Source organism: Pteropus medius, unplaced genomic scaffold (genome assembly GCF_902729225.1).
Source record: "Pteropus medius unplaced genomic scaffold, Ma_sr-lr_union100, whole genome shotgun sequence".
NCBI lineage: Eukaryota > Metazoa > Chordata > Mammalia > Chiroptera > Pteropodidae > Pteropus > Pteropus medius.
The window spans coordinates 50534905-50548855 of record NW_024349800.1 but is presented as its reverse complement, the minus strand read 5'-3'; the positions used below and the strand labels follow the sequence as shown (position 1 = coordinate 50548855).

The following is a 13951-nucleotide window of genomic DNA, read 5'->3' as shown; positions in this document are numbered from 1 at the left end:
TCTCTCTACCTTTAAGGTGGTCTTGTGGAGGTCTAATCTCCGCTTTCACAATATACCCTTTTAAGCTTTTGTTGGTGATTGGTTAATGAGGTAGACCTCTAATTCAAAATAATTCTTTGTTTATTTACCCTCCACCTTCACCAGCTACCTGCACCTGGTCCCCATGTTCTCCTCATTCAAAATTCTGTCTGACAACATCCAAATGGATTCAAAAACTGGGTAACTCATTTGGACATTGTCAGGCAGAAATTGAGCTGCCAGGCAGGCCTGGAATTTGATGCATCAGCCAAGACCACCAGGCCTCCAAATCCCAACCCTCTTCCCACCCCCATCCCCATGACGTGATCCCCGGGACTGGGTTCTGTGTTGGTTCTTGCTAATCTGCATTCATGTTGGGCCTCTTCCCTGGACCTAGAACTTTCCTTCAGGATCTCTTCTTCTGGCTGAGCCCTGGGCTCCACGAAAAGAATTCCTGGATTATGCCTTTCTAACTGCCCATTATCATCTGCATTCCGCTTGCCCATTGCCCCTGTGCTTCTCTGCCTGCCCCACCGGAATCAAGCGCAGATGTGGTCTGAATGACAACTGGATTTGCCAAGTCTTGCACACTTGGCCAACCCACACTATCAGCCAAGCCTGCCTGACAGAACTTGTATTGTGCTAGAAGAAGGGGTTGGTCCTGGCACGAAATCTGTGAGTGGGCCTCAATCCAAGTGCAAGGTCTCAGCCCCTTCTGCTCCCAGACCTCAACTCAGGTTGTCCGCTTTACCCTCATACTCTGAAATATGTCATGCGTGAGCTTCCATTATTTCTCAGAAACAAGTTTTTGTTTTTTGCTTTTGCTTTTAATTTTCCCCATTTCTCTAGGATACTAATGTCCATCTCCTCTTTTTCTTTAGAGATCTTTGTCCTTAACTATCACCCGTGGAGGGAGAGGAGGGACAGAAATGCCTCAAATGCCTATGCCTAATTCAAGCTGGGGGGTACTAAGCAGAGAGGCTGGGAATATGGGGCTCCTAGTCCCCAGAGGTTCCCTGGAGCTCTGAATTGAGCAAGTTAATGCTGTCTTTGTGATCTCTCAGAGCAAAGGAATACAGGTGGGTGGAGCCCATAGGCAGGACTGGGTTTGGTTCTACTGATCCAGTGCAACTAAAAGGCCAGAAGATGCTGTGGGGGTGGAATAGACAGGGCTGTGAACTCCAGAATACCATGATCTGACTCTGGAGAGAAGGATGCAAATCACAGGGAACTAAGGTGACCTCAGAGAATCATTAGCCCCAACCCCCTTGGCTTTAAAGATGAAGAAACTGAGGCCCAGAGATAGAGTACTCTAAGCCTAGAATCTTTATGTATATCTGCTCCTATGATGACTATGTACTTTCCAGATAATTTCCTAATTTGGTCATGGTCTTGATTCCAGGTATTAGAGGCAGGTCAGCTGTTATGACAATTAACAGCCAAGATCACCCTAGGGATCATGTCCGTTTGCAGCACAGCTTGGGATATTCAGAGGCTCACCTTTTCCTACTCCAGGAGCAACTGGAATATAAAACCAGAAAGCAAAGAAAGGAGGCCCCAGGACTCATTAAGTGCTGATCTGGAAAGCCAGAATGGAGACAGCCAGGCCCAGCCAGCCACTCCCCTGAGAAGATACTATCAGGTATAATTTTACAAGGACAGAGAAGTCAAACAGGCTCTGCTCTGTCACTGCCAGCTAATCTATGGCATTGTGCAGGAGACAAGCATCTCTGATGCAACGTGTCATGTGCCTGCAGCTAGTCTAGGTTCTTTTTACCTTAATCATCCTATTTAATTATCACAAGAACCTTATGAGATAACAAGGACATAAAAGAAAATTAAGGCTCAGACAGGTGAAGTGACTTGCTCAAAGTTACGGTGCCAGTAAATGGCCAAAGTGATACTTGAACACCAGCTTCTTAATTCTAAGTTTTCCCTCTTCTACACTAGTCTCCCAGGTTCAGGCAGGTAGGCACCTTGAAAAGAAGCAACTTTTGGTATTTGTACCTTTACCAACTCAGGAACCATCAGGAAAGCTCAGAGCACCATTTCTTTCTTCTCCAGTTGAAACAGGCAGGGCTCTGCTGAGGATGCTTCTGCCTGCGTGAGGCTCTTATGGGGCCTCTGAGATGAGCAGGCTAGAGCTCCTAACCGTGTGCTTGGAGGAGGCTGTCAGTATCATTACCATCCCTAAGAGAAGTTAAAACCTGGAATGCTCATGAGAAGAGCCACCTCACAAGTTCCATGGTAGAATGACACAAAGAGTGCTGGGCAAGACAGCCTGAGTCCTGGAACACACTCTGCCACCCTGTTTGCTACGAAATCTAGGGCCTCAGCCTCTAGATGTCAGTTTTTTCATCTGTAATATGGGGTGAGAATGGTGAGTTGAAGAATAAATGTGAAAGTACTTGGTAAAAGACAAAGTACAATCGAACATCAGTGGTTACTTGCTGTTTCAGTACTTGATTAAACTTTACCCAGCACTCAACACAAAGAGCAAAACGAAAACAATTAGTGCAACCGTCTCTTGGGAAATAGAGCCACTCCATCACAGTCCTGTTTCTCCTTTTGTGGCTAGTTGTAGATCTTGAGGAGCCAGCAGTAAGGGAAGAAAAAAATGAAAGACAATGGTGAAGGGATGAACAGTGCTCTTTTCAGTGATTTTCTGCTTTGAGAGGGGGGGTGTCGCAAATGAGGAGACTGAGTCTGAATTTCCTGCCTTGAGTCTCCTTGGATGGCTCAAAAGACGCCAGTGATTGGTTTTTCAGATTTCAGAATTCTCTCTTCAAGAAGAGAGAACAATTAGAGAGCAGGAGACATATGGGCTGAGGAGTGAGGTGCGCTGTGCTATACTCTACTCCAGCCTCATACTGGACAGGCAGGGTATGGATGCCCAGAGTGCTCCAGTCCACTTTGCAGAAAAGCGGCAAGGACAATGTCAGCCCATCTACTCCAGTAAGAAAACCATGAGCACCTCAGATCTGATCCTGACCTTTGTCTTTCTCTCCTATTTCCCTGGCTTAGTTGTGGTATTCTACAGGGTTTCTCTTCAGCACCAGGGATGCAAATCCAGCCAGACAATAAAATGTTACAACATCAGAACTAGAAGAGACCTAAGGATGGACAAAGCGCAGACTCAGCATTTTACAAGGCCCAGAGGACTTAGGCGGGTCGTACTGGGTCATGCAGCCTCCAGCTCCCAGGCGATGCTTGGTCACGCCTCTCCAGCCCTCACTGTCCCTCATTCAGGCCAATCTCAAATCCTGGGCTCCTGACCCGCTGCTTCCAAGGTGAATCAGCAAATGGTGCGGAAAGCAAAGAAACATCTATTGATCATTTTTTACAGTCCCTGGGCGGGGATATGACTTGTCCAAGGTCACAGGATTATCAATATCTGGGTACCTTTGAGTATTATTATTGACCCTGAATTTCCCTCAATTATTTATTACTTTTAAACCAACCTTCCAATTAGGTGTTAACACTTTTCTGTTATAATTTTTCTCCCTCAAAAAATTTAGATTAATTTTTGTTTAATTAACAAAGTAATATATGCTTGCCCCCCCAAAAAAAAAAAGATAAAAGTAAAAAAAGGTATAAAATACTTAGAGATAATTACTATTAAGGAGTTCTCATGATTCCTTCCAGAAGCTTAAATAATTTAAAAACAAAGTCAACTATAATAGCTGATTTATGTTCTTGGCTGTGGGTACTCAAAAAAGATTTGTTGATTATAGGAATGAATGGCGCTCGGCTGAGGTCAGCAGCTGGGGGTTTGCATCACACGGAAGGACAGAGATGAGTTAATCATCTCAGCAGACAAGAGCTCCCACTGGGGCCTATTAGCCAGGGATCTGGCATAAACCTGTCCTTTCTGAGTTGGTATTACAGTATACAGGTGAAGTCATGGGCTTTGGAGTCAGGCAGACATATGCTTATATTCTGATCCTAATACTTCCTGGGCATATGACTGCGGGTTTTTCCTTCCTTAATGTACCTCTGTGTCCTCATTTGTCACATGGAGATTAAAACTGTACTACTTTATGGTGCTATTGTAAGGACTGAATAAACAATGCATATAACAAATAGAGCAGAGTGCTTGACATTGAACATGCATTAAAGAAATGGTAGCTACCATTATTATTACTACTGTTGTTATTATTATTACTCTGTTGGCCCACCTCAAGAAAGAAGAAAGCCTGCAGGTCCATTACCTAGTGCTGTAGAAACAGTTCAACCCAAGGCCTGGTACTCCTGTGTTGAGTATATCTGGGAGGAAAGGGAGGCTACTAGAAAGTAACTCTTCAGTCGGACCAGGAGTTAAGGCCCAGGAATGTCAGAGAATATTAAAAATTCTAGATACACCAAACCACAAGTGCAGGTGCCCCGTAAGCTCTGAGCATAGGGATCTGCCTTGCACAGCCTGCAGGGCTACAGGATCTCAGACAGGCCACCTGGTTTAGCAGCTCTCAGTAGTGCCCCAGACCGGCCAGGCGCAGCAGGCTGGTGGGGCACAGGCAGGAGAAGGGTGCCCTTCTCTAGTTGAATTCCAGGCCCTTCCTCCTAGTCCTCAGAGCACAATGAGAACATTATCACAGCTACTTCATCCAATCTTGTGCTCCCTGGGGGTTGAAAATGACGAGGAGCAATATAATAATACGCCCCTTCAGACAACACACATCAAGGAAAACCCAACACTGTACTAAAAGGCCTGCTGAGCCTCCACTCTAATTTGATGGCCAGAACTCTAAGGGAAATGTTTTAGTTGTGTATACTTCCTGCTGGCCCAATCTTTACAAAATTCCCCCAGGTCACAACAATTCTGTTAACTGATCACACCCACCAGGGATAAGAAGGAGTATAAGTCACTGCTTCCATTGATGACAAGAGACCGTGAACTCTGACCTAGATGCCAGACCCAGCCTGGAGCACTGGTCACTTGTTATCTCAAGGCTTCTCTCAAGGATCATGGATGACTCAGCTGGAATGGGTTTGGAGATATACACAGTCCCTTGATTACCGAGGCCCATAAATACCAGAGTGTTTGGCATGGGGCTGGTGTCCTTGGCGAAATCAGACTAGCTTTGAGAAAGTAGACACTCCCTATGTTATTGTGGAGTCTCTGGAAACTGAGTACAGCCCTATTTGGAGACTAACATCAAGATCAGGGCAGTGGAATGAAACAGAGTATTTAACTCCTCTACAATACGTTCTCTCTCAATTGGAGCTTCTTCTCCCCAGAAACCTCGCTGTGTACCTTTACCCACTTTCTTTCTCCCTCATTCTATGACTTTATTTCTCTTTCCTCTCTTTACTGTTCCCCTCTATTTCTTTTCCATTTTCTTCTTTCTTCTCTTCTTCACATTGTCTATCTCTAAGTGGCCATAATAGAGAGCTGAAACATATCTCTGATTATTGGTTGAATTCATACATTGAATTTAAACCCTCTGATGTCAGTTTTCAAAAGGATGAAACATTTTGGGGAAAAAAAGATGAAACATTTTATATTTTGCTCTAGAAGGTGCTACCTTAACAATTAAGAACTTTTAAGAGGAGGTGATTTTGATGATCATCTGGTTCAATGGCTTTTCTGATACATGGATCCCTTTAGAGCACTTCTGACATTCAGTTTCTCCTTAAACACTTCTAGGCATTGGAGCCCATTACACCTCTTGAAACGGCCCAATTCTAAGTAAAAAGTTCTTTTATACTGAGCTTAACTTGCTCCCATAACTCCCACTTCCTGATTCCCAGGACAATCTAGGATACAAAAACAGTACAACCAGCCTGAGGGCAGTGAGGCACATATTAAGATCAAAGGATAAAGGTGGACCAGCTGGCTGTGATGTTCTGCTGTTGGAGTGGCTTGTTAGGGCAGGAAAACTGAATATTGCAACTAGACTCTGGTAGGCCTTGAATGCCCGTCTAAAACATGATGTGTTTTGACATATGTTTTGACATATTAGGTAGGTGGCCAAGTGAAAACATCTATTAGGCAGTTGGAGGTAACAGTAATACAGTTATAATTTACTGAACTCTTATATGCCGGGAACTGTGCAAAATGCTTTAACATCAATTATCTCATTTAATGCTCTCCACAGTATGACATAGGAACTATTATCATTCCGTTTTATAAAGAAACTGAGGTCTCAGAACTAGTAAGTAACTAAACCCAGGCCTGCCTGACACTCATGCCTGTGCTCTGAATACAGCACTCTACAAAATAAGGTTAGCAGAGAGACCAGGAAATGAAATCTCGATGTGGGAGTCACAGACATAGAGGGAGAAAGTATCAAGAGGGCTATAGGTCTCATTTGAGCCCCCTTCTTCTAAAGATGAGCCCCCAATTTTCATTTCTAGTCTTGTGTTTGCTTCTAAATTCTACTGATCATCACCAGCTGTCCACTGGGTTTTGTCACCTCAAATTCAACATGTCTACAGCAGCTTCTGTCATTTTTTCATCACCTTCCCAACGACCAGTTCCCAACTTGATAATTTCTAGTTTTTAAGCATAAAAGAGGGTCAAATTTTGTGTCAAACCAACCTGGACTCAACTAGATTTCCCATATGCAAACCATGTGGTCTTGGGCAAGTTACTGAACCTTAAGGGGTCTCATTTTCTCATTTATAAAATGGGAATAGTACCAAGACCTTTCTTGGAAGGAGCCTTGGGTATTATATGAAATAATTTGTATATAATACATAGTATAGTACTTGGCACCTACCAAGTGTTAGGTAAATGGAATTATTATTGCTATTACTGTTGTTTCTCAGGTTTAAAACTCCCTCTCTTGCATATCCATTTTTGGTTAATCTTTCATGTTGAGAGGTAGGAGGAAGAAGAGGGACCCACAAAGGGGATGGTAAAAAGTCAATGCAGTTTGTGCTCCCTGCGGTAACCTCATCCCTATGGCTTTTGGGGCGGCATGGTCTCTTTTTTACACCCACTGCAGAGAGAGCTGGGCTCTAGTCAAGACCCCCCTGCTCTTCTCCCTCCAGACTTACTTGGGGATCAGTGAGCAGTGGTTTTCTACCTCTTCTATCCCTCTCTTCAGCTGGAGCCTGCATTTTGTGCCATCTGCAGCCCTTGCCTCTTCTAAATACCCTCCTTTACTTCTAAGTATCTAGAATCAAAGTTTTAGAAATCATCTAGTCCAATCCCTCAAAAAATGAAGTTTAAAATTAAAGCAGTCATTTAAAAACGTTTTCTTGCACAATTAAATTTGAGTAAAGTAAGCCTTCTCCCAAGCAATCAGCATGCATTCACCAGTTTTCATCACAGAATGTTGCATTGTGCACAAACATTTGAGTTTTCCCTATGCAGAGCCAACCTCGGTGTGGGTCAGTCTGGGACTTGACCTGCTCTCCTCCCTCACAGGCCTAGTATGCTATCCGGCCCCCAAAAGATACACATAGTAGGGATCGCTAATGTTTGATGATAAACAGGGCACTGATCACAATCACAAATCCTCACATTTATTTGAATACCCTAACATCTCCTGATGCCCAATATGAAAGGAGAGACGAAAGGAGACTCCAAGGAGACAGCCATGGTTGTACACAGTGAGGGGAGAACAAAGGGAATGGGGAGCCTAGAGGTGGCAAGCAGGGAAAGCAGGCGAGACAGACTGTTAGATGCGTCGGAGAGTGAATGAGGGCACTGGGTCACATCAGCTACTGCTTAGCTGCCCCCAGAGGCTGGTGTGAACTGGAAGAAGGGAATGGGGGGAGGTGAGAAGGGGAGCTGATGCCATAACTCAGAAAGTAGGAACTGGAGGGTGTTGTAGATGGGGAGCAAAAGCTCAGCTTATTTCCAGGAGAGACCCAAGCTCTTGACTTCTGATCTGGTCTTGCCTCTGTTCTCCTTGATCTTTCTTGCCTGGCTCTGCCCCCAGGGCTGCAGGATTATGGCAAGACAGTTGAGTTGGCAGGAGAAGGAAGGAGTTAAACTAATAGCAAAGATGTCAGTCCTGGAGATCACTGGACCCCTGCTTGGCAGACAGAAGCCACCTGGTGGCTGCTAATGTCCTCCATTTATTTGGTGTTTGCAGCATATTTCAAATGCCCTCACACTAATGGTCTCATTCAGTCTTCAGCATAACCCTGTGAAATAGGCAGGCCTGGGATTATCTCTAACATGTTCCTCCCCTCTTTACCCTGAGGATCCCTCAAAAGCCCTCAAACCGTCTCCTCCATCTAGAAATACCCAACAGTGAACCAGGAGGTGCTGTAGGGGCCTTAGGGAGGTTGGAGTTCTCGGTCTAGGCTCCATTCTGGGCTTGCTCCCGCTGTCTGTCCAGGGCTGGGCCGGACGAGAAGTCACAGGATATGGAATCATTCCCCTCCTGGAATTTCTCAGGCACTCCTCCCCCTTTGCTTATTCTGAAAGCCTGGCACACAATGACCATTTCACCCACTCCCCGGAGAGCTATGTCAGACTTCTCATTAGGCGAATGGAAACCTGAGGCCTAGAGAGGCAAAGGCCTTTGCCCTGAGTCACACAGTGAGCAAACATGGAAGGCTCTATGATAACTTAGAACACATGTCTGGGGCCACAAAAAACCTGGGTTCCAGTCCTGGCTCCAACACTTATCAGCCAGGGTCACCAAAATAGTCACTCGACCTCCACAGCTTTGGTTTTCATTAACTGTAAAACGGAAATAATACATCATCTCTTGGAGTTGCTAGGAGGATTATAAGAGATCAAGATGTCTAAGTGTCATGTAAAAATGAAGCACTCTGATTATCAAGTAGGACTCTGGTGTAATAGAAAGACGCTAGGCCAAATATAGAGTCTGGAATCTCCTTAAATTTCCTATGTGGCCTCGGGCAAGTCCCAGCCTCCGTTTTCCAAAGTCCCTGCCAGCTCTAAGATGGAGTTCTAAGGGCTATGCCTTTGGTGCAAGAATTCTGGCATGAGCTGCCCTGATCTCTTGACTGTTCTATTATCTGTGCCCCACATTGCCTTAGATCCAAGAGTCTTACTGAGGGAGCCAGTCAGTCACCAACAGTGGGAGATCCCATTGTTCTCAATGGAAAGAACCCCACTAGAGTCTTTTCTTCATCCCCTCCACCCATTTCTTCAGCGCTGAAGTACACTTCTGTACTCTCTTAGCCTCCCTCACCTCCCAGACTTAAGGGGAAACGGGACGGGGAGCAAGGGGCATGCCGGTGGCTGGGAGGGTGTTCTTGGCAGTGAAAGCAATAACAGACCATGTAAAATTTCCCAGTGGCGAGCACCAGGCTGGCTGGATTCCCTTCCTCCTAGGGAGAGCTGAGTCCTGCCTTTCACATCCTGCTTCTCCCAGGGTGGCCTAAAACGTGCCAGCCCCTGATCCTTCGTTTGAGGAAGTGGCTTAGCATAACCCTTGCTGGGCTCAGGGAAGTGAATTAAATATTAAATATGCAAAGACCAGGGCCCCTGGTGCAGCAGCACATTCTCGTAACACAGACAATGGCATCTAGCTCATCTGTCATCCTTCCAGCGGCTACAGCTCTCCCTCTCCAGACTGGCCTTCCCTGCTGCCAGCCCACGCTCCTGAGAAGGAATAAGAAATGGTAATATTCTGCTCTCCCCAGGAAGTGATCGGCTCATGATTCTCTGTGTCCTTCCTCCAACCCCCAGTGTTGAAGGTTCTGGGAACCTAAAGATGCCAGGAACATTGACTAATGGCATCTGCAGCACTGAAATTTAGCAAATCTGTGGCTGGTCAGCGGGGGCTTCTGTAACTTAGTCTCACCTAAGGCCTGGAGGCTCCCTTGCAGAGAGATCAGCTCAGGAACGACACTGAGGCCCTGACATCTCTCAGGGCAATGGAGAATTAGACCTTACTGGGATGAGGCCTGGGTGTGGGGGCCAGTTAGTTTACGTCTCAGATTAATAAAGGTCAAAGAATTAATAGGTTGGAAGAGCCTCAGAAATCACCCAAGCCAACCTTCTGTTTTACAAATAGAGAAACTGAGGCTTGAGGGGAAAAGGAAGCAACTTACACAAGGTCTCTCAATGAGCTGTAGAATAGCTAGGCCTAGATTCCAGGTCTTCAGTGTAGAGCCCGGGGCTCTTTCTACCCTCTGTGTGATCCTCCAAATTTCCTAATGATACCATGCAATGGGGTCTACCTCACATGGACTGCTTTCACAGGGAGCAGAATCCATTCATGGTCCTGCCTTGCCATCCAAGAACTGAAAGAGCACAAGGTCCATGGGTTCCTGCTCAGCTTTGCCACTTTGTAGCATAGAAGCTTGATCATGTCACTTCTCTGAGTCTTAGTTCCTCACTTGTAAAAGGGGGATTTAAGAACCACTACCCCAGATGGCTACTGTAAGGATCAAATAAGATCATGTATGTGGAGCATTTTGTAAACTATTAAATGTTATCCAAATGTCAGATATTATTAAAATGGTATAAGGTTTGAAGGTGCTGCAGAGGGCAGAGATCACAGGGGAGGAGGCTATACGAGAGTGAGAACCCGCACCCAAATGAGGCTGAGGGCCTGCCTGCCAGTTCTGTGGACCTGAATGCCACTAGGAGCCATCGGCAGAGACTGACATGCAGCAGGTCAGACCAGCCCAAGCTCATTGGCTTGAGAGACGGCCTGCCTGCTTTGCAGTGTGTGTGTGTGTGTGTGTGTGTGTGTGTCCATCTGTCCTCCTAGGTGTTCCTGCGAGGCTCTGCCTGGAATTTACCTGGCTGCTCCAGGGGAGCATTTGGCAGGAGGGCAGTGTATGGTGCTTCAGGCCAGGTCACAGACCTGCAAAGAAAAACCTTCCAGCCCAGATCCCTCTGGACGCCCCTGGTCCCTCTAGGGCTCTTACCTTGTACTTGGCTGCAAGCAGCTCTGTGGCCTGCTGCTCACGCCGCAGGTCTTCCAGCATCTTCTCCTTCTCTTCTAGCAGCTTCTGCTTCTCCTCCAGTAGCTTCTGCTTCTCCTCGCTCACCAGGCTACGGTCATCCTGGATGGCCGCCTTCTCCTCCTCTAGCCGCTCCTTCTGCTCCTGCAGGTAATTCTCCATGTTCTTGTCCAAGGCCGACTCCAGGATGGGCTGGGGCGGGCGGTGGTTGTTGTTGTTGTCATCCTCCTCTTCAGCCACCCAGGCCTCGATCACAGGGCCCTCAGGGTACCCGGCCGGGGCTGACACGGCCTTCTTCCTGCGGCTGCTCTTCCTCCGGAGCCGCTTCCCCAGCATCCCCTTCTTCTCCAGCTGGGCCTTCAAGCGGGCGATCTCTTCCTGGAATTCCCGCAGCAGTGTGTCTTTGGGGTCCTCATTCACCCGGGGCTTATTCTTGATGTTCTTGGCCCGGTTGGCAAAGCGCAGGGTAGAGAGGCTCTCGTCGTAGCTATGAGAAGCTGGCCCCAGGGTGGCCACCATGATGGTCTTGGCATTGCCCCCTAGAGAGTCCTGGAGCAGCCGGGTCAGCTTGGAGTCCCGGTAGGGGATATGGGTGCTCCTGTTGCCCGCCAGAGCAGCGATCACATTGCCCAGGGCAGACAGTGAGAGGTTGATTTTGGAGGCTTCCTTTGGCCTTTCTCCACCACCACTGCCCCCTCCACCGCCGCCACTACCGGTAGGCTGTGTGGCTGTCCCTCCAGCTGTGTTGGGGCCCGCCTTGTTTTGCCTTTCACTGCCAGCCAGGTCCACCAGGTTGAGCTTGCCCACACGGATATGGTCTTGGCCATCAGAGCCACGCTCACTGCACTCCACAGTGATGACAAAGATGGCGTGGGAGCGGGAACTGACTTCATTCATGTGTGTGCTGCCCACCGCCCGGGTCTGGTTCCCCAGGTTCATAACGTGCTCGATCTCCTTGACATTCTTGGTGACAAAGGAGGAGAGGTCCTTGATGTAGACGCCTGTCTCCGGGTTTTCCTTCAGCTCCAGCCTCTTACCAGGCTCCTTGGAGAGCAGGTCTCGAATCTCCTCCTGGTAGATCTCCAGGTAGGAGGCCCGGACCAGGTACTGCTGGTTCTGGGAGCGCGAGATGTGGGTGAAGATGTGCTCAAAGGCATTGGGGATGACCCCGCGAAGCTCGGGCTCCACCCAGGTCCCCTGCATGGTGTAGGTCTTGCCAGTGCCCGTCTGGCCATAGGCAAACACCGTGCCATTAAAACCCTGAAGCACCGAGTCTACCAGGGGCCTCACGGTTTCATCATACAAGTCTGCCTGCTTGGAGCTGGCATCATACACGGCATCAAAGGTGAAGGTCTTGGGCAGCTCCCCCAGGGCAGCACGGGGGTTCCGCAGAGTCACCTGGCCCAGTTTCACGTCCATGGTCAGGATCTGCTCGTGACCAGCAGCCTCCTCCTTTCGGCTAAAGGGGCGGCACCGGGCCACCACCTTCAGGGCCTCGCTGGCCTTGGCTTTACTGGCCATCTTGCTCCTCTGTTCTTCCCGCCCCGTGGCCGGCTCTGCAGCCCGGGCGGTCCTGTGGTCCTCCCTAGGTAGGTATCAGCAGGGCCGGCCCAGCCCCCAGGCGCCACTCTTCAATCCGCATGCAGCCTCCGAGGGTGGGGATGCTGGGAGGTGGCCCCGCCGCTGCTGCAGTCCGGGCCTCCTCCGCTCTCCGGTCCTCGCTGCACCCGCTGGGCAGGGAGAATTAAGCAGAATCCCCGGGCAGCCGCGGGAGCTGCGCCGGCCGAATGGCAGTGCCCAGAGCCCGCCCCATGCTGGGGCAGAGAGGCGCTGCCGTAAACAGCTACGGCAACAATGAGATAAAGGAAGAGGAAAATGGGATGGGGCGGGGGGTGGGCAGCAGAGCTGTCTTTTTCTCCTCTTCTAGGGATCCATGGTGGGGGCTGCAGGTCCCGGGCGGCCAGGGGTCCCGGCCCTCCTGAGAGCAGAGGCTCACCTGGAGTCTTCCCCCGGAGCTGGGGGATCATTCATTGCAGCCAGCGCTGCTGCTGCTGCTTCTGCCTCCGCCTTCCCTGCCGCCACCGGAGAATGAGAGAAAAACAGAAGGGGATGGGGCGGAGCAGCGGCGGCGAGAATGATGTTGCCGCCGCGCTGCGGCCCCAGCTAAGCTGTCCGGCTGGGGTGGGGTAAAGGGCGGGGCCGTGGGGCGGGAGACACGAGCCGGGCGCTGCCGGTGCGCTGGAGACAGGGGTGCATCGCCGACCCACACCCCCGCAGACCCCTCCGTAATGATAGGCTCCTGTGCCGACCCAGGTCCTGCGCCCACCAGGCGGGTGCAGCGCAGCCACCGCCCGCCGTCACCCCACTGGGCCCGAGCATGCTGGGAGTTGTAGTCCTGTCTTTGTTAACCCGGATCTGGCAGGTTGCTGCTGCTTTCGCCAGTCCAGGAGGACCCTCCCTCTCTGGCATGTAACCCCCTCCCCCTTCCCTGCCCCGGAGTGTCTGCTAAGGTTGCAGCCTACCTGGTGGGGGAAAGAGGGTCACCCAACACCCAACATTGTTCCCTCCACAGCCATCATCCTCCGTCTCTTCAATGCTCCTGCCTTTCTGCCTGCAGACCAGTATGTGTTACCCACCCCCACTTCAGGTTATTGACGGGTTCCCTAACTCCTAAATGTTTTTCGACTCTGTCCTCTCTTCTTCCTGCCCTGGTTTACGTCTGGCTTCCTCTTTTCTCTCCTGGACGACCTTCCAGCTAATGCTCTCCTTACCCTTACCTCTTCTCAGCACATGCACCCTGGTCCTCACCCCTCCTCCTCCACCAGCCTTCCATATTGTATAAAAGGCTCTCCATCTTCTGACTCCTGCCGAACTTCCCAGCCTCCCCTAAGGCTACTCTCCTGTACAGAATCTGTGTTCTAGACATTAATTCCTTCAAAGAGTTATCAAGCACCTGCTAAACCCCAGGCCCCATTCAAGCAGCCGGACCTTCCTGTCCTCAAGGAGCTCACATTTTGGGAATCACGTTTTGTTTCCTTAACCAGCTGTGCTGTGCTGCATCTTTGTGCCTTTGCCCAGAGGATCC

General features: G+C 49.2%; 1 protein-coding gene across 2 annotated transcripts in view; it reads right to left on the bottom strand.

Moving 5' to 3' along the window:
* Positions 1-12966, bottom strand: part of KIF3C (kinesin family member 3C) — a 31544-nt gene extending 18578 nt beyond the window's left edge. The window contains exon 1 of one of the 2 annotated variants that reach the window (XM_039887630.1): positions 10831-12966. In XM_039887630.1, coding sequence (XP_039743564.1) covers positions 10831-12387 — 1557 coding nt within the window. In that variant the 5' untranslated portion in view covers positions 12388-12966. The remainder of the gene's footprint in view (positions 1-10830) is intronic. The other variant, XM_039887631.1, reaches the window with a different exon arrangement.
* Between the last annotated feature and the right edge of the window lie 985 nt (positions 12967-13951).